Source organism: Cydia strobilella, chromosome 11 (assembly GCF_947568885.1).
Source record: "Cydia strobilella chromosome 11, ilCydStro3.1, whole genome shotgun sequence".
NCBI classification, from domain to species: domain Eukaryota; kingdom Metazoa; phylum Arthropoda; class Insecta; order Lepidoptera; family Tortricidae; genus Cydia; species Cydia strobilella.
The window spans coordinates 18,063,834-18,084,986 of record NC_086051.1 but is presented as its reverse complement, the minus strand read 5'-3'; the positions used below and the strand labels follow the sequence as shown (position 1 = coordinate 18,084,986).

General features: G+C 37.8%; 1 protein-coding gene across 1 annotated transcript in view; it reads left to right on the top strand.

The window, feature by feature from the left end:
* LOC134745651 (uncharacterized) overlaps positions 1 to 18,818 on the top strand; it is a 424,512-nt gene extending 405,694 nt beyond the window's left edge. Inside the window, exons 20-32 of the mRNA XM_063679774.1 lie at positions 377 to 554; positions 1,189 to 1,335; positions 2,349 to 2,574; positions 3,554 to 3,744; positions 6,655 to 6,783; positions 9,128 to 9,680; positions 10,058 to 10,295; positions 10,878 to 11,177; positions 11,567 to 12,694; positions 13,658 to 13,831; positions 14,865 to 14,936; positions 15,800 to 15,897; positions 17,065 to 18,818. Of these exons, the coding sequence (XP_063535844.1) occupies positions 377 to 554; positions 1,189 to 1,335; positions 2,349 to 2,574; positions 3,554 to 3,744; positions 6,655 to 6,783; positions 9,128 to 9,680; positions 10,058 to 10,295; positions 10,878 to 11,177; positions 11,567 to 12,694; positions 13,658 to 13,831; positions 14,865 to 14,936; positions 15,800 to 15,897; positions 17,065 to 17,332 (3,702 nt within the window). The 3' untranslated portion in view covers positions 17,333 to 18,818. The remainder of the gene's footprint in view (positions 1 to 376; positions 555 to 1,188; positions 1,336 to 2,348; positions 2,575 to 3,553; positions 3,745 to 6,654; positions 6,784 to 9,127; positions 9,681 to 10,057; positions 10,296 to 10,877; positions 11,178 to 11,566; positions 12,695 to 13,657; positions 13,832 to 14,864; positions 14,937 to 15,799; positions 15,898 to 17,064) is intronic.
* The last annotated feature ends 2,335 nt before the right edge of the window (positions 18,819 to 21,153 follow it).

The following is a 21,153-nucleotide window of genomic DNA, read 5'->3' as shown; positions in this document are numbered from 1 at the left end:
GTGAGTTCCGCTTGTATTACAAGCTACAAGCTTTTGATAAACAGGGCACAGGAAGAAGATACAGCTTGGCAAAAAAGAGTAGAAAATAATAGAGGCGCCACTGTCTATGTAAAACATCTTGCATATGGCAACTATTGAGTCACTTTGACGTCTCTTTTGTATGAAAACAGTAAATGTTGCTATGATAAAAAAAATTAGTTCCATTTCTACTCTTTTTTGCTAAGCTGTATCTACTTAGATATGAAACTGTCAGCACCATTTTGAATTTAAAATTCTCACCTTTATACTTTTTACCTGCGTGTATTCCATTTCTTCCTTGTTTAGTTCTTTCGCTTTTCAATTTGCGAGAACTATACCGATGACAAAATGTTTCCAGGTGAAAGACAGCTACACTGATAATAACGGTACGCAGTGGACGCTCTGCGAAGCGGACAGAGCGAAGCGAAGAACAGAAACGCCACTCGTCATCAACAGTTACTTGCACTCGCTGACAGTGACCCAATGTGCGGGGGTGAATGGGGTCCACATGGATGTTGCGTTGCTGGTTAATAAAGGTAAATTAGTAAAAACCTTACAAGGAGCGTTCATGAACTGTAGATGGCAGCACAGTAGCCCCCTATTCATTGGCGCGAAGCATTATGTCAAGTTTCCATTTAGATTTAAGCCACTAGATGGCAGACCGTATTATGCGAAATAGAGCCAGTGTGAAGTGTAGGGGGCAGAAGCGTGAATTGTTTTCGCTTTCGATTCAGATCACGAGATGGCAGACCCTCCGCGCACGGTCTCTATTATAGTACTATGTAGAAAGTATTTGTGACGTTTTCAACCAAAAGGTACCACATTGTCGGTTGTAGATAAGGTTGATTTCAAATTGAAGCTATATAGAATCACCTTATTGACAACCGATAATAAGCACCCTTTTGGTTGAAAATGGCACATTTGATCTTATAAGTAGTAATATCACGTACGATTGACAATCACGATTGACTTTTTAAGAATCTGATTGAAGCTATGGTCAAGCGCAGTTTCGTGAATTATTCAAAGCTATTGAAAAATATTTTTATTGAAGTGGTAGCTTGATTGTTGTTATTTCATTGCCATTGGCAATGGCTTCGTACTGTTTCGTTTTTGTCGTCTGTCAGCAGACGGGCTCCAAAACCTAAATTTTTTTTCTTCATTATTTTCCAGATCCAGAGTACCACAGTAAAATTCTACTGCTCTCCGAAGGCGAAGAAACGAACATTGAGTCCTGCTACCCAAACCCTTGCCTACACGATGGATTTTGCGCTACTGATGATACGAAGAACTTTTGTCAGTGCGCTGGATACTATACAGGTCCGTATACATTGCACTGCAAATTGATATAAGATCAAGTGACCCTTTCAACTTTATTTAAGGGCAGCATTAGTGACTTTCCTACAAAAATAGGGGGCCAAGGGCCAATAATGGAGGATGTACCAAGGACCTTACATTCAATTTGGTTTGGAATTTCCGAAACCGAAATATGATACCTTGAATGACATTAGAATTATCATTTCTTTCTTCAGCTTGATTCTTTAGAAAGTAACTGTAAGATATATATATATATATATATCTATATCTATATCTATATCTATATCTATATATATATATATATATATATATATATATATATATATATATATATATATATATATATATATATATATATATGTATATATATATATATATATATATATATATATATATATATATGTATATATATATATATATATATATATACGAGTATGTGTGTATATTATTGCCTTACAATCAGCTAAAGGGCACCTGTGTAGAAAGAAGGTCATTTTCTCGTGCCTCAATGAAAAGGTCTCAGTTCAATTACTGTACAATATAAGGCCCTTAAGAGTCCCCGGCAAGCTCGGCCGAATTACACCTTCCCATACAAACGTAGTTCCGCTCTCATTTTGAAACTACGTGTTGGATTGTAATGAAACTTTGCACATACAATGATATGAGGTATATTTAGGTCTGAAATTAGTTTATATAGCTCCAGTTTATAAAACAAACGAAATAGAGCAAAAACAAGTTTTGTATGAAAAACTTAAATTCGCTTTATTTATTTTTTTTGTATCTGAAGCTACATAAACTAATTACAGACAGAGAATATGTCATTGTACCTTGTGTCTTATGTTATGTTATATGTCATTGTGCCTTATGTCATTGTATGTGCAAAGTTTCAGAGCAATGTAGCTAGTCGTTTTAAAATGAGAGCGGAACTAAGTTTGTATGGAGAACCGAGCTTGCCGGAGACGTTTAAGTCAAACTTAGCGTTTCAATTGAGTATTTGATTGGCTATATATTTCCAGGCATGTTCTGCCTTCTAAACGCGTGCGAGCGGTCGCCCTGCGTATTCGGCAACTGCACGCTCTCCGAGGAGTCGTTCTCGTGCTCGTGCGCGCGCGGCTGGCGCGGGCGGCGCTGCGCCGAGCGCGTGCGCCCGTGCGCCGCCAAGCCCTGCAACAACAGGGGGGCGTGCAGTGAGAGGGACGGGGGGTTCATGTGCCAGTGTAATCCATCGTGGAAGGGGAAGAGGTAAGCTTAAAAAACCGGCCAAGTGCGAGTCGGACTCGCGCACGAAGGGTTCCGTATCATTACGCAAAAAATGGCAAAAAAATCACGTTTGTTGTATGGGAGCCCCACTTAAATATTTATTTTATTCTGTTTTCAGTATTTGTTGTTATAGCGGCAACAGAGATACATCATCTGTCAAAATTTCAACTGTCTAGCTATCACGGTTCATGAGATACAGCCTGGTGACAGACGGACAGACAGACAGACAGCGGAGTCTCAGTAATAGGGTCCCGTTTTTACCCTTTGGGTACTTCTCTGAAGACTCATACAAAAGGGAGAGACCTTGGGCTGAATGAACGCGACACGTGATCGACAGCCCGCCTGCCTCCGGCCGGGCGTCCCTACACTACATCTACATCTGCGCGGCCAAACCATGCAGTTGGGAAAATTGCACAAACCAAAAAAGGATCCAAAATTTTTGTTTTTTTATTTATGGGACAATGACACAATAGGCTCTTTAAGGTCAGAATTAGAATTTAACAAGGGCATTTTGTCACTATTAACATACAAAATAAAACCAGCCGACCCTTATTTAATGCAAGGCGCCGCCCCTTATTCGAGACGCGTTCAATAAATGGGCTATTTACGATGTGGTGGTTTCATATATAGTGCAGATCTTTGGTTATGGTCACAGCGTTCAGAAATTTCCAGTTAGTTAACCTGCATTAAGAAGAATGTTACAGTTTGTTGTAACAGTTTTAAGAACATTTCTAGATGTTTAAAAAATGGGGTTGGCAACTGTCAAAAGGGTTGCAGAGATGGCGCCATCATAGCTTGCCCCTGTTTCTATGAGATTTGGATTAAAGGGCTGACATCCAGGGCATAAAAAATACAAAAATATGACACAATTCTAGGGACTGACAGGGCAAGCTATGCAGGTGCCATCTGCTAATTATTTCGACCGGCCAACCCCATTATATGATAAAACTGTCCTATACAGATGCGAAATCCCAAACCCGACCCCAAAAATCGTGAGCCTCGGCGCTCGTATGATCCAGGAGCCATTCTGGCTGGGTCTGATCGCCGTCTTCGTGGTCCTCGGAGCCATCGGCCTGGTGTGGTGCGCGAAGCGACACTTCCCTGAGAAGATTGAGAAGTTGCTGGCTGAGGAGGCTGATCGGTGCGCGAGACGTAAGTGTTATATTCTGGTGTTTAAGTAGGCACTTAGAGTGGTGGATGGCAAACATTTGCGAAGAATTCTTGGTATCAAGACATTTAGATTCTATTTTGTTTATTCTTGAACCTTCTTTAATTCCATAAACTTGTTTGAATCTGTGTTTAATACAAATAAGCGAGAACATACGAAAACAAAGTGTACACAAAATTTGAGATGTATTTGATACCGAGGATTAAACTTTAAACTTGTGCTCAGAACACAGTATCTTGCTTTTGTCAAAATTCTTCGATTTGGGTACAAGTAAATATGGCAAATGATTGTCTTCCCAAAAGTTTTTAGCGCGCGAGTTTTGGGTCAAACAACACACAATTGCGAAATAAGTATAAAATTTTAAAACATTCAGAATTATCTTTGAGAACTGTTTAATCATTGTAAAGAAAATTTATCTACAAGGAAGAGTCAGATAATTACAAATATCTGGCTTCAACATCGATCAAACTTCCTGCCGCCATAGCGATACACGAAAATTACTAGCTGATGCAAAACTCGAGCGCACATTTACACACATTACAATACTTTCCAAAATCTCATAAGCACACAGTCAGCTTGCCTGAGAACCACGACTGTAATGACTTTTCGATACCACGACGTAATAGCATATTTTCGCCACTCGATGAGCTTCGTTGATATCCTGTTTTGAACGTTTTCTGATTCGCACATCACACGGATGGTAAGGACACGTATTTCCTTTGGCGTTTCTTCTTGCTGTATGTTTAGCTTGCGGATGCAGAAAATATTTTTATGACTAAATATAAACTACTATTTTTTCCTAATTTTTTCAGAAAGATTCATTGAGTTTATATCACACACAAGGGAGAAATGATATAAATTCCTTGCTTATAGAATTTATTCTTGACAAAATTTTGCGATAGCTAGTAATTTGACATCCTGTAGGTTCCATATAACACATGGGGCTGGCATCATCTACTTCAACTGTTCAAATCTGTACTTCTTCGAGAATTTGCTCAACTTGGTGCAACGCTATTTCTAAATCTATAACATGAGGGAGATCATAGATTTAGTTAGAATCGACGTGTTTGTTTCTGGGATCCGTAAGGAAACACGGTTTTTTTAACTTGGTGCAAAGTGTATCTGTATTAAATGTTTTAATTTCAGGGATATTGTTTTGTGCTGTTTTCCAAATTTGTAACAAACTTGAATATGCTACTACGAAGGCATCATGTTTTGTTTTCCGCAATCGAAATCGAGTGCGTTTGTAAAATTTTCAAAATCTAATCTTAAATGTGCTTTTTACTAAAGAAAGGTTCAACAAAACATGATGCTCAAGTTTTATTATATGAATTTTCTTTCAAGGATATATGTACACATAAATAAATTGGCAGAAAAGCTTAATTCATGTCGCTTTGGATTGCCAAGTTAAAGCAATTGTGGATGGCGATGGGTCTGCTAGAAGTTGGAGTGCCTGGACAATCATGACATCTTCTTCTATCTTCTTCTGTTCATTTAGAGGCTTTCTCTTCGTCGTAATCATTTATATGATGCTCATTTCATTTCTGATCAATATCTTGTCGTTGACTTTTTTATTTTGTTGTTCATTCAAATGTTTTTGTTTCTAACATATAATATCTAGTCTTTTAAATCTCTATGATTCAATCCGGAATACTTTTCCATTGCTGTATTTTATTTTACTTATTTTTGGATAATATATAAGTGGTCAATGATAAATGATAAATCATGCTCTAATCTTAGTTATTCTCATAACTTTCGTATTCTCCGCATTGTAATTTCATTCTTCATCTGTCTCTTTTCGAAATTCATCATTTTCATTCTCAAAAATCTCCTACTAATCTAAAAATAGCAACGATTGTCTGCGCATGAAACTCTGGCATTCCTATATGTACGGTAGCGCGCGCGGGACGTCAGCGGTACGCGGCCGTCCCGCAGGCGGAGTAGCGGCAGGCGCGCGGCGACGCGGCGGACACACGTACGTGCGTAGCGGTAGTTCTGCGTTTCACTGACGTCTTCACGGACAATACACTTCCGGCGTTGCCAGTCGATCCCGCGGACAGGAGACGTTTGACGACTGATGCAAGAGCTACCCCAATGCCTGGCTTAAATTCAAAATTTTATCCTTATTAGTACGAGCACAGGAAACTAAATAATAGAGTCGAATAGAGTGAAAATCAAGCAATATTTTGCATGTGTAATTTTGACAGCTGAACTAATTTTGTGGCCGCTGATTGTCAACGTTTATTTAACGAGACTGAAGACCTTCTAGTTCAGCAATCAAAATGACACTTTAAAATGTTGTTGTACCTATTCTTTCCGTCTATATTGTTCAGTAATCTTTTGTACTATTCCTCAAGAGCTCTTTCTGAAGTCTGACTCAATTAGTGCTTTCGGACTCCTCAACTAGACACACACTCCGACACATAGGCCATTATTCGGCGTTTCAACCGCATCATTTTTGGGGGCAGTTTTGACGAAGCGGCAGTAAATTGATGACGTTTTGCTTATTTGGCAGGAATAGTGTACTGCTAGAGTCCACCGCGGCCAACTACAAATTTGGCAGCAACAAAATGGAACAAATGTCACGAAAAACATCATATTTTTATAGGAATATGATATTTATGGTAGCGTTAGCACATTCGGTCGCTTGTCGGTGCAAAGTTAGCACAGACACTCTTCCAAATAATCAGAACCACCACCAGATTCTACTGCTAATTCTACAAAAATGGAACCACGAAAGTGATTTAGAACAAACGCCTAAATATTGAGCCAATACAAGTAGACGGACAGTAGCGGCAGGCATTAGAGTATCTAACTGGCAAACGTTGTCGAAGGTAAACTGTCGTCGGTGCACCGTCAGTGGTCGCCCTCCGACACGGCTGCCGTTGTTCCAGCGCGGCCGGAGCCCCGGACGCTGCTGACCCGGCTCGGGATCCGGAAGCCGTCCGTGTCCGCGCCGCACCAGCGCGTCCGCGCCGCGAGGACGTTTAGCTTGGACGATCTGTTAAAGCCGCCGCCAGGACGTAAGGAGTGAACGCGCTCCGCTGCGATAATCATGCATGATCATGTTTAGCTCATTTATATGTTTAAGGATACATGAGACTACTTTGAATGGTCAAGGCTAATAATATTTAGGCTTCCGTACCCAAAGGGTAAAAACGGGACCCTATTACTAAGACTCCGTCTGTCCGTCTGTCTGTCCGTCTGTCCGTCTGTCACCAGGCTGTATCTCATGAACGGTGATAGCTAGACAGTTAAAATTTTCACAGATGATGTATTTCTGTTGCCGCTATAACAACAAATACTAAAAAGTACGGAATCCTCGGTGTGCGAGTCCGACTCGCACGTGGCCGATTTTGTTAACTGACTCCTCGGATACGGCTTGACCGAAATTATTTTTGTATTTCAAGTGTTTTTCACAGTTGATCCCATTGTCATAATGTCAACTGATGGTGGACCCCAGAGAAATCGATGGAGCTCTTCTAATATTATAAACACATAATATACATACACACAACTTCGGAAACAAATCATATTATTTTATTAAATATTTTTGATTTATGTTTTTTAAGTAATTCCGTAAGGAATTCGTATAGGTGCAAGCGCGTACTGCTCGCCCTTAGAATTGGTCAAAGATGCCTAGTCTTAGTAAGATGGCATATAATCGAGAAATTGGGACGGGTTCCGCCGTGGCGGGGTGGCCTAGGGGTTCAAGGCGTTAGCCCGGATTGCTAAAGACGACGTTTCGAATCCGGCCTTCATCACTTTCTATTTCAGTTTATAATATATATATATTCGGTTTTTTTATAGTAACTCGTAAATTTGCTCTCGAAAAGCATCATTTGAAGTGGAATTGCTGATGAAGACAATGAAATGAAATGATAGCCTATTCTGTAAAGGTGTTTCTTTTTTGTAAAGATTACCTATGCAAGGGCATATTCAGGGGTACGAGACTGGTTTACTAAGTGATGAAGACGAAGAGATCGTGTTGCACAACATCACTACTTATAAACTGAAATAAATGTCATATACGAAGGAAAAAATGACCAAAGCCTCCAGTGTCCAGAGCTGGAATCGAACCAGCGTACCCCGTTTACCGGACAGGACAGGATTTCGACCCATGCCACCGTGGCCGGATAGCCGAGCGGTTCAGGCACCTGTCCGGTAAACGGGGTAAGCTGATTCGATTCCAGCTCTGGACACTGGAGGCTTTGGTCATTTTTTTCTTCGTATATGACATTTATTTCAGTTTATAGTTTAAATAGTAGTGTGTCTACTTGAAAAACCACAAATTAAAATATTTTCATAGAAAATAATTTAATTTGTTCTTAGAGTATCACTACTTATGTTAACGAAATGACAATCATACATTATCTTTGCATGTTCATGATGATTTTGTATTTTTGAAACAATCAAAAATTTAAAATATTTGTTATAGAATAAAAGTCGTAGTAATAGATAATCATAACGATTATAATTTGACCACTCTTACAACAGTGATAGAAAAATATTTCAGCTCTAAATTCTTACATGTAATTCTAGTCTTTATTTATTACCGTTAGCTATAACAACCAAAAGCCATATTCTTTGATAAGACCGATACTTCACACATAGCCATTCCATCCATTCTTAAAATCTTCATACTACATCGCAGACGTCCCAGTATTCCAGGATTTTCAAAATACTTCATTCATATGAATCATATGATCACAACATTTGGTCACATCGTGGCGGAGCGTGCGTTGTAGCACTGGTTACTGCTATGAACTGCTACACTCGATGTGGAATGCTGACCAATATACTCGGTCGTTATGTGTGCACCCCGACCTTGCACAAAACTTGTAGCTCCTTCTTCCTTAGCACCTTTTTGGATCGTCCAACTATCTTCAACAACCTTTTAAACATCAAAAAGTCCCTCTCTTTCTTTTGTAAATGAAATAACATCACCAGTTTTATCTGATTCTTCTTTTTAAATTACTTCATGATCTATTTTATCAATAATGTTATTTATGAAAGTTTATTCTTATTGATTATTAGAAGGTTGTTGATCTGTCTATATGTTGTATTTTGCTTTCGCATGCTTAATGTTATATCTTTCTGCTATTAAACTTTTCGTAACATTTCTTCTTACTTAAACTAAATTCTCTTCAGTAGATCCAAAACTAAACAATAAACACTAACTGAAACTAAATTGGCACGAGACCCTTTAAAAACTTTAAATTCGCTTCTATAGATGCACAAGATGCATGAGAAAATACCCCAATTAAATTTACAAATTATAATTAGCTTTCAACAATATCGATGTTGTACCGCTTCTAGAACTGAACACTATAGTTACAAATACTATATTGTAATTTTCCTACACAGCGTCCCCCTCGCCGCGTAAGAAACGAAATAATTCAACGCCAACGAAGAAAAACGCAGCAGAAAAGAAGCAGATACTTCAACAGCTCATAAGTCCCGCTACAGCCAACGAGCACTCCAAGAAAATTTGCATGGGAGAGCTAATACAAATGTCAGAGAAAAGGACTTTAAGTACTGTTGAAAGCGCGCCAGCATTTATGGAATTTAGTGAGAATAAAGAAACATCATTTGCTAGTGAGGCTTCAACGCCTTCAACATCGCCATCGACTAGACACATATCAGATCCAAAGTTAGAAAAGAAAGTGACATTCGCGAGACTTCTTAATAGGGTGTCAGCAGAAATGAGCTCAAGCTCCGACGCGGATATGATGAACACGATAGCGATTCCGATGGCCGTCATATCGGATAGAGGGATGAGGGCGAAGGCGTCGAGTACGCCGCCTTCGCCGGGGGTGGAAATGCGGTCACCGCATAGCACGTCCAGCAACCAGGGGAGTGATTCCATGTCGAGTTTGGATCTGACGTTAGCGCATGCTGCTTTAAAAAAGTACTCAAGGTAAGATTATAGGTGAATTTAAAACTACCTATAGAATTACTTTTGATGAAAGAACTTTTAGAAATAGAACTTATTTCTTGATTTGATTTTGATCATGTCAACTATTTGTTTTTTATATTATAAAGATTGCGGCCAAGCTTTTTCTAGTGTTAATTTAATTTGCTATTTCTTCATGGTCTTTAGAAAAAAACGGTTAATGGACGGCTATAATTTACGTCGCATTGATAACTATCCATGATTTGAGTATCTTTCAGTTTCTCAGACACGTCGTATGCGCAGCATTTCTATCATTATTGTTTTATTGTCTATGATTGGACCATTATGTTATCTGTAATAAATAAATGAATTGAACTAAATATCATCCTTCACATTAACAGAACCCCAAAAATCTCAAGCGCTGACTCCATTTTCGCGATGTTCCGCAACTTCTCCACCTCGGCCGCCATCATCTCCCGCGCCTCCTCCGGCGGGATCTCGGCGTCGAGCACGCCGACGGCGTCGTCGCCTCAGGACGACACTGTGGACGCCGACGACGTGTCTCTCGCGTCGTCGCTCGTGCCCTCGCTCGCGCCGGACTCGCCGATCGCGAGGCCGCATAATACTATTGAGATACAGGTAAAGAATGAAGAAGTATTATAGTCGAACCAATACAACTTTGCAGGGCATTTTCAAAGACAAAGATAAAAATAATGACGTTATCGTTAATAATGACATTTCCGCACTTTGTTCTATTCAAGTCGGTGCAAAGTTAGCTTAAAAGACGGATTCTAGCTAAACTGAATTGCCCTCTTACAATGGTTTATTTGATTCACCTTACAAGTTCTTCGAGGCATAGGTAAAAATTATACTTCATCAACTATAATAGTCAGTTTCAAGCATCATTCGTGTAATTTTTTAATGGAAAAATAGAAGAGTGGCACCGCTAAGTGTTGACATAGGTATTTAGTTAATCGACCTTTCGGTATTGTAAGGAGCTTAAACTAATGGTATTGATGCGATTATAATGATAGCGTTACGGTTACTGATCAGCCTAGCCATATATCTGCCAAGGTAAGGAAGTACGTGATCGATCATAGACCGATATTATCCAGTGGCTGTGATCCTGGTGAGCCTATCAAAAAATTGCTAAGTAAGTCTCTTTAAAGTCCCCCTTTCTAGTCAAACGTTGTCATCCTAACATTCCTACTTTTATTTCAGGTCCTAGACCCGTTAAGCGCCCACAAATCCTCAGGCTCCGGCAGCAACCTCCTCCACCCCCCTTCCATCCTCCTAGAAGTCCCTTCGACCATCAACAAGTGCCTCTCGCCCATCCGCGAACTGCCAACACCTTTACCTACTCCGCTACCTACTCCTTTGCCTACTCCGCTGCCATCTCCTAGAATGCCGAAGAAGATGGAGTTAGATAATAATGAGATCAGGTGTATGTCGCCGAGTGAGGATGAAGATGAGATTCGGTTAGAGAAGCCGGAGAGGCCGACGTCTGGGTTGCGATTGAAGGTACTTACTTATCTTTCATGATAACATGAATTTGTAAAAAAAACGTATCGTCGAGGGAAGCCACGCACACGTGAACTCATGAAAATGTCAGCGCCATTTGAAATTACAATTCTTATCTTCGTATTACTTTTGTGGTTGTAATTTCAGTCATAATTTGTTCCATTCGCCTCTCTCTCATTTGCTAGACCATTAAAACCAGCTTTATCATTGATATGACCCCATAGGGACCGTGAGCAAGACGGTAATTGTTTATCAACAAATGGGATGACAAACATACATTATTTAAGTTTCCACCTCCAGTTATAAAGTGCGTGTCGGTACCAAAATATCAAACTATTATCAACTGGCTGTAATCTTAAATTAATTTTAACATTGTTTATTTTCCACAGCTCCGCCAACCTGCGTTCAGCAGCGACACCCCCACACCCTCCACCTACGTGACAGACTCACCCAGCCCCAGCTTCACCCACAGCCAAGACTCAGAACGGGAAATGTCCTCCCCATCCCCTGCACCAGCATCCCTCCGAGTCCCAGTCTTAACCATCGAACGACCATCCCCAGGCTCCCCACCTCCTAGGAGAACACCGCCCCATCTAGAGTTCCAACCTCCTCCTTTGATAACAGTCACTTACAACGCCAGCGAAGAATCCGACGAACCTTTATCACCAAGACCACCACCTCCAACAATGAACATGTGCTACCTCAGCCCATTCTCAATGTCTGCAAGAGGAGAACGAGCTCCGTCAGAGTCCAATCTTTCCTCATCTGGGTATAGCTCCATGGCTAGTCCAGGACCATCGAGATGTGGCTCAAGTAATCCTTTATGCCCGTCTGAAATGGAAGATCCTGGCTCAGGTGGGGGACCGTCCTGTTTTCAAAGAAGACGGCCGTTAATGAAAACCAATTCGAGTCCAGCATCGTCGAATGATGACTCCAAGGAACGGAGACGAGGACGATCCGACTCAGAGACGCTCTCAGACGATCCTTTGCTAGAATCTAATGACGAAGGCATAGGAACAGATGAAAGGGTAGACGATGTACCGTCCAGTGCTAAAGAAATGGAGACCTTAGTAGTTTTAAAAGAACTAGACGTGCCTCAAACGTTATGTTCTCCCAGTGGCGTGACTAAATGCTCAATCGTCAAATGCTTGAGCGTAGAAAGAGGGTTAGATGAAAAAGCGAGTCTACGACCACCAACATTGCTTACTGATCTTACCAGGCCTTTAAGCCCTGTAAGTTCCCGAAGCGAATCACCCTTAAGCGACAAGGCAAGCTTAGGTCGCTTCTCACCTCTGTTCTACGGGAGACAATTACCTTTTACCGATTCTGATGGACTGTACGACTTTCCAAGTTCAGAGTGTGTGAAAGGGACAAATTGTAAATTAGGTACAAACACACAGAAGAAGTCTGGGAGGAAACGAGACAGAAGAACGACAAGGACTGTGTCGCATGAAGCGACGGGTACGACTAAATCAGCACTGCCACATATGCCGCATTCCATGCATAATCTATTAGAAGTAAGTACGCTTAAATACTTTTTTTTGCGAATTCTTGCAGTCCGACGGACTTAGGACGAAATCGATTGAATTTTTAAAAGTTTTAAAATTGGTCGAAAATACTTGTGACAACTATCTCATGACACTCAATTAAAATCTACGTAAAAAAATAGCCAAATAGTTTTTTTTTAATGCTTATTTTTAGGGTTCCGTACCCAACCCAAAGGGTAAAAACGGGACCCTATTACTAAGACTTCACTGTCCGTCTGTCTGTCACCAGGCTGTGAGAATGGGAATGAGAATGAGATCTAATGAACCGTGATAGCTACAGTTTAAATTTTCACAGATGACGTATTTCTGTTGCCGCTATAACACCAAATATACTAAAAAGTACGGAACCCTCGGTGGGCGAGTCCGACTCGCATTTGTCCAGTTTTTATTGTATGATCAGAGCACTACATAGCCTATTCTAATTCTTCTAGCACTATGATAGTTAGGTATACGTCTTATGTGTCTCTAATTAGCTCCATGCATGAATTTATTTTTATTTTTGGATTCATAATTTATATCGTTGGAACACCGGAAATGATAAAAATACTTTTGTACACCTTAACATTTTTTTATTAAAAAATATTTAAAATGTTGAAAATTTTTGAGCGGTTGAAACGCTCATAATTTTTGGCGCGAATTCGACAGAACGTGATGACGTCACACGTTGGGCGGCCCAACTGACGTTTGCTACTAATGACACTAATCTGTCGAACGCGTGACGTCACGTGGTGTTTCGAGCGTTTCGCTCACTAGCTTTTCGCGGGCAATTTTTTTTACTTTTTATTTATAATTTTAAGTAATTAAATGGTAATTTAAAAACGGAAATGCATTTGTAACATGATATAACGGTAACAAACATCCGAATAAAACCTATTTCGTTCAAATATAAACTTCATGCATGAGGCTAATTAGTGTAATGGCACGTGTCCCCAGGTGCCGGGCGCGCGCGACGGGGGCCGCGGGCGCAAGGCGGGGCGCCGGCGCTCGCGCTCGCAGGCCCCGGCGCCGCCGTCCTCCTCGTCCTCCGAGGACTCGGTGTCCGCGGCCTCGGTGGCCTCCGTGGCCTCCGCGAGGGAATTAAGGTTGCCGCCTGATTTGGATATGCAGGTAAACAAATAATTTATTTGTCGATCGAGCCTATTCTGACTTCAAAATTAATAACGATCACACAAATCTAGTAATTCTTGTATATTGGGGCTCTCTAAAACGGCTCTAACGATTTCTATTTCGGGGTTTTCGGGGGCGAAAAATCGATCTAGCTCGGTCTTATACCTGGGAAAACGCGTATTTTTGAGTTTTTATATGTTTTCCGAGCAAAGCTCGGTCTCCCAGATATTAAGATATAATGTTAGGTATATTTTATAATCATCATTACTTATTTATTTTAAGATCTAAATGTTCAACCCGTTTTTTTACATAAACCATTTACAATATGTTGCAGTCATAACACTTAAATGAAACATTTTGCCAAACGTCCAATGTGTTAAGCATATTCAATAGCTGCACACACACAGTGTATACTAATGTCTAATTGTCTATAGTAATAGCATAGCATAGCATCAGTAGCCTCTTACATTTAATTTTGTTTTTGCACATTAGACACTATATTTCTGGCCAAGCAAATACTCGCACAACATTCTCTAAAATTACGTAAAATAACACGCATTACTCGTATTTTTCATTTTATTATTAGGGCTGAGCTTTTTTTACAATCATAATTTAATTGGTTCATTTTATCCAATCAATTAAAAAAAAAATTTAATTATTTATTTTAATTCTATTTTAATTGTAATTTTATAATTTAAACAATGCTATAATTTTAATTCTAATTTTAAATTTTATATATCGATTTTTTTAAAAGTTGATTGTATTTTAATTTTAATATTTGATATGTAAATTGTATATGGATTCCGAATTGTCCGAAATAAATGAATTTTATTATTTTATTTTATTACTGGTTTATTAGTTTGACCAATTATTTTGATCGGTTTTATATAAACATAACTACTATTTGATTACGTATGCCTTCCTTTTTTAGGGATTTAAGTAAACAATACGCGCTTTTTGCGTAGTATTATGTTTTATTTCTTAGTCCGTCTATGTTTAGTGTCTAGGTGTGTAGCAATTATGTTATTTTCAGCCAAGTGAGCCGACTAGGTTGAGAAAACCGCTCAGAAGACAGAAATGCCGTAGTTCCGAGGTGATCTATGAAGTTAGAACCTTCATATACGTTGGCGTTTGCATGCGGAGCTGTCTGTTGACGAACTATTTACAAAATATACCGAACCTTAACACGGTTCAACTAGTCAAAGTTTAATTTATTCATTAAAAGTTTTGTTATACTTTATACTATTCATATAGTTTGATTTTTGTGGTAATATATAAATGAGGAGTGTCTTTTCAAAAGGGTTTATTTCTCTATGAAAACCCTTTCGAAAAGACACTCCTCAAATATTGTATAGTTGTAAAGGAAAATATACTAAATCGTATGTCAATAACGCGCTACTTTAATGCATATTTTTATAATTATAAGAAATTTATACATAAATTCAATATTAGTGATACGTACGATAAGTGCCGTGGAAGATTATTAGTAACTGTATTAAAATAATTTTAAAACTTTGACTAGCTGGATACTTAGTAAAAAAACCTACCAAAGTAACATTAATTCCTGCTCGATATCGCATCATCTCGTTATAAGAAACCTATATAATGTTGGGTTTACATGGGTCACACATGTTACATATTTAAACATACATTACACCTACATAAAACACATAAAACATTAATACCTACTACTGCCTAGTCATATCGTAACATTCGTGACCTCTACGTTATTTTAGTATGTAGTATAAACTCCGTAAAAATTTGTTTGACAATATGATACTCGTACTTATACTGTATGCTGGCTCAGTACTCAATCATTCCAAACTATTTTCTATAGCAAATAGTCTTCATTAGTTTAGTTACCATAAGTATCTCATTCTTGAAGCATGAGTATAACAGATGTTAAAAAAGTGTATACGTCATATAAATGTTTTATTGTTGTCTTACAGTAATTTTAATTACTTACAGGATACATCATCCAAAATCTCATCAAGTCTCGATTTAACGGAGGACTCCCGAAAACCTGTCAAAGTTAATAAACTAAGGACCATCAGCAACCAAATTAGGTAAACTCATGTTACTCATACCATTTACTTGTAATATTTAAAGGGCAGATGGCAGATTGGATTCATCATTCGCTTGCCCTTATCCCATTCATTTGGGGTCGGCGCAGCATGTCTTTTTCTTCCATACCTCTCTCTCGCCCGTCATCTCATCACTCACTCGCATTCGTTTCATATCATCTCTCACACAGTCCATCCACCTTTTCCTCGGTTTTCCTCTCCCGATACTTCCCTCCACATTCATTCGTAATACCTTTCTCGTAACATGCCTTTCATCCCTCCGCATTACATGTCCGTACCACGCTAGGCGATTCGCTCTTACTTTTTCTACTATAGGTGCAAGTCCAGGGACCGGCCCGCTATCCCTTATCGGGGTTTTATAAGGGTATTGCATAAGGCTTAACTCACCATACCCTTTGCCAGACGAAACCCTTTGTTTTGCTTTTAAAAACCCTTATATAAAGCTACCACATTTGAGTAATCGGTAGCCCAAATACCCTTACCAAACCCTTATCATCCGCTCACCAACACCTTGCATATTGCTTATAAGGGTTAGCCTTATAAAGGGCTTCCCTTTTAGCATATAAGCGTGCTAATTTAAGTCGTCTACCTTGTTCATAAAGCACACATTACTTCGAATCTGAGCGATCGTCGGCGGCGACGGCGGCGTTCTTTGACTAGGCACGTATTTTCTTTCCTTTTCATACACTACCGTAGATATATACTAATCCTGTCTCTTTCACGCAAAGGGAAACCTTTATAAAAAGCGCTTAAAGATAAGGGTAACCCTTATTAAGAGCTAGCCTTATTTTTGGTTAGCTTTTCGGTAAGGGTTAGTCAAAGGTAAGGGTATGAATGGGCTTGCAGTTCAAAAGGGAAAGTCTTTCAATGTGTTAGCCGTGTTTAAGTGTCGCCCATTGAAAGGGTTTTATCGCGGAAAGGGTTGTCCGGTCCCTGGGTGCAACTTTCAGGCTTCCTCTTATATACTCATTATATGAATTCATTAATTTATATGAATTTCATGTTATCAATTTTTGTTTTGTACAATAAAGTGATTTACTACTACTACTACTACTCATTCCTTATCCTATCCATTCTTGTCACACCACACATCCATCTTAGATTGGATTATAAATTACTAAATACTAGTTGACTTTTCTGATTGCTTAGATTCCTTCGACGTTTAGAGAGAAGCTTGAAAATGAAAGAAAGCTATCCTGCGTTATCAGATGATGAAGGCGATGAATCTTCAAGCGTAACCTCACCTCTATTACAAGGTCGGAAGGACCTAAATCGAATGCCGACACACGCGATATCAGCACCTCTATTAGGCCCCGGGAGGCCTAAAATCGCCCGACAGAGGCGATACGACCGATCTTTGTTAAGTGAAGATACTAGGATACTAAGTACAGCAACATGCCATGATAATTCCGATTGAAAATGAACTCTGTGTTTACGTGAATAAAGTGCAGTTTTGCTTTAGCAATAGGAGTGCGTTACGGTGAAAGTTTGAATTATTGCGTACTCGGCAATGTCCAAGTTTTTGACAGCTGTCTGGTGACACTTGAGTATACAAAATTCTAATATAATGTGATATAATTATAATGTAATGATTCTTCAGGAGTGTTGACGATTTTAACAATTAGTAGGTACTAAATATAGATAATCATCGTGTAGAGGTTTCGTTTTCCTCAGTTCCACTTTTGATGTCTTGAACTTATACGTGATTCTTACTGTAAATAATTGTCTTATAGCAATAACCTATTATAAGGGTGTATGTTCATCCGTGTAGTTGATATAGACATTAATACTTACTTGGTGTTTTTTTATTCATTAGTAAAGGGCTAGTCTTATTTAGATATAGGTAATATTAATTTTATCTTATTTTTTAATGTTTCGCTAAATATAATTTCCAGGTCGTTAGATTATTGACTATGTAAAATGCTTTTGTAAATGTATTATACGTATTGCTCAAATGCATATTTTGTGAGATCGTTTTTGCGCACTTTTTGCTGTTATGTATATACATTTAATATAAGTGTTGTAAATATGGGGATTTCGAGAGAAATGTAAATAATTTGACACAGTTAGACGAAAGAAAGGTACCAAGTTAACGGTATACTGTGCACAATTACTAATATACAAACGTAATCTCAAACGTATATTGTGTATTACTACGTTAAGTACATTTAAGTATAGCTACATTTAGTACCTTTAATATTTACAGACGCACCAATAGAATAGATAACGCAATAATGTCTAGTTAGGTACCTTATAAATGTTATTCAATATTCATTTATTTTAGTTGGAACGAAATTTTTCACAAAAGTAGTATAGCCGTAATTTCCCATGTATAAGCCATATTTATTGGAGTCACAAGTTTGAAGCTAGTCTAGATTCCTACACTTAAACAGCTAAGCATTTAAAATACTGGCTCGTAATTTGATAGCAAAAGTCCGTAGTGCATTTTCTAAATTATTTTATCCAAAAAACCAAGAAAAAAAAGTGATTAGCGTATCCATTATCATAGCGAGGCCATGATAGACAGCATGTAAGCCTTAACTCTAAAGTAAAACATAAAATAATTTGTTACAATCCACATGACATGACAATTTATCTCGACAAAATGTCAATGAGAACACCGAAAAACTTCTTACTCAGTTCATGTGAGTTGTCATATTTATTAGCCCTAAAATTGTTTTATATACTCGTAGTGAAAATTCTGTTACTAGACCCGATTAGCGCAAAACTAAAAGCCTAAATAGACCAGTAGTGTACCCTATACCTTTGAAATGACAGTTGATTGACTTAATCATCATGTATCTATTTTAGACGTTTTTGTAAGTGTTTTCCTTTCCTTATTGAAGAAGAAAAGGTATCGACCTTTACGATTAGGTACTCAAAATATTTAAAAAATGCCGGCAACATTTAAACCAATCAGTGTATTTAAAGAAACGCAGAAGGGCAGCATCTAAAGAACAATCATTTAAAATAATTTGATGATTTCGCAAAGGCCGATACTATCTGGGTGAATAAACTTGTTTTGTTGTTATTCTGTGCCGTCAGCCGGGTGACAAAGTTAGCATAATTTGTTAGATAAAATGTTATACTACTCGTACATTTTAATAAACGCTAAGTAGATGACTCATTATGGAAAGGACTTACAACTACCATAAAAATTGTAAGTGACCCAGGAGACCGTAACCATGTCAACGAGTGATAAGAAGTTTATTCACCCATCTTCAAAAGTCGTAGCTAGCTAAATGTCGTTAGATACAGTTCCAGCAATAATTTTTGTGATTCGACTGTTCAAAGACTGACGTACTGTGTGGGGGAACCAATGCTTGTGTTTACTGTCTATGTGTATCTTAATGTTTAGGTATGTATAATAATTAGACGTTGATGTTGTAACACATACAAACTTAGTAGCTGCACTGTTATGTTTCAGTACTTATTTTCTTATTTGAATAAGCTACTTGGTTAGTACCTATACGAATGCATAAAAATAAAAGAATAATAAATAAACCAACTTTGACCAAGTGACCTTTGACATAGCACAAATCATCACTATTGCACATATGTTAATATGACAGCATCCGAAAATAAATTGCTTGTAAATACATAAGGCCGCTAATTCAGTAGGTTTGATGATTTCAAGCAATGACAAAACAATAACTGCTGACTTGTGCTGCATCAAAGTACATAATACTTGTTTATAGACAGTAATTCAGTTTATAAATTAAATTAAATTAGAACTCACTTACTCTCCACGTTCTATTCAGTCTGAAGCCGAAAAGTAGTGCTTAGTTTTTCTTTTTATCAATTTATAATAGAAAAGTAATATACTAGGTGTTCACGAGGAAACCGAAAGATTTAAATTACGCTTTTCTGAGGCTAAAAGAAGGAAAAAATGTAGTTTAGGTCAAATTCGCAAAAAAAAAATTTTTTTTGTTTTTTTTTCTATTTTTCAGATGTATTTGTACATAGAAACTAAATATTATTGGTAAACTTGTCACTTAAAATGGATTTTTACTTTTTTTTCGTAAAACGTAGTTTTTACAAAGTCTTACTTGTCACTTTTTGACATCTATCAATAAGGTTACTTAGACTACGTCCCACAGTGGCAACATCGACATCAAAAATGCGTTTTGCACTATGTTGTTACATAAAAACTTGTTTTTTTTAAATTGGTATTAACTCTGAAACTAGGCAAATTACAGAAAAGTTTATAGGACATTTTAGTCTTTAAATATGATCAGGAATACGCTGTTAAAATTATTCGGTATCCTCATGTTACACCGTGTATATGTCTATGAGCAAACTTAACGTATATTAACGTTGTTTATTGACACAATCGAAAGGTAATTTTCAGTAAGAACGTGACGTTTTTAAGGAAAAGTATACCAACAAGTATTTTGAATAATCAAAACTTTCAATATTAATCCATTTATTACTCTTGAGTATGTACTATACGAATATACACGACATACGAGTCACAGCAATATAGTAGCAAATGGTGTTACTATTCAGCCACTAGAATCTTCAATTCTTTGGAAATCTTGATAGCTTATAGAAAACGGTATAATCATAAACATGAAAAACCAAATAAAAGAGTACCGAACGCTAGCGGTCATTTTATAATTATTACAAAAAAAATAACGCTAAAAGATGTTCTTAAAGGCCTATCGGTAAATCATCATTTCTGCTACATTATTGCAGTATTTAATAGTATGAATATGAAAGTCATGAAATTAATGGCCTGTTCATTGAGACTGATTTTCTAATACTTAACTTAAAATTGTGGCTTAGTTTTTCTCGTTTGTGTGAATAGCTCTAAATCTCCCTTCTTCGACATCCTTGTGTACATATTCTTTCGCACGAGATGCCTTCACTGCCATTTGAAAAAATCACGGAAATAGTTTGCCTATACCTACTTCTTTCTATACATCCATTACATCAAGGAAATATTAAAAATAATGTATTCTTATACCTATGTACAGCCTATTATTATTATTTATATTATTTATTTATAAATAAGGTGGACAAATAAATATGTATTAACGCCTTTTGAAAAACAATTCTCAGTGCTTTAAACACTATGGGTAATATCTATAAAACTAGGTAACTATAATATTGGATTGATTTTTTTAAAACCTAAAACTAAAGGTACATCCTTATTAACTGCATTAATTTTATGTTTTTTGCATTAAACATTTACTTACCTACACTAAATGCACTCAATTAAAATATAAGCAATAT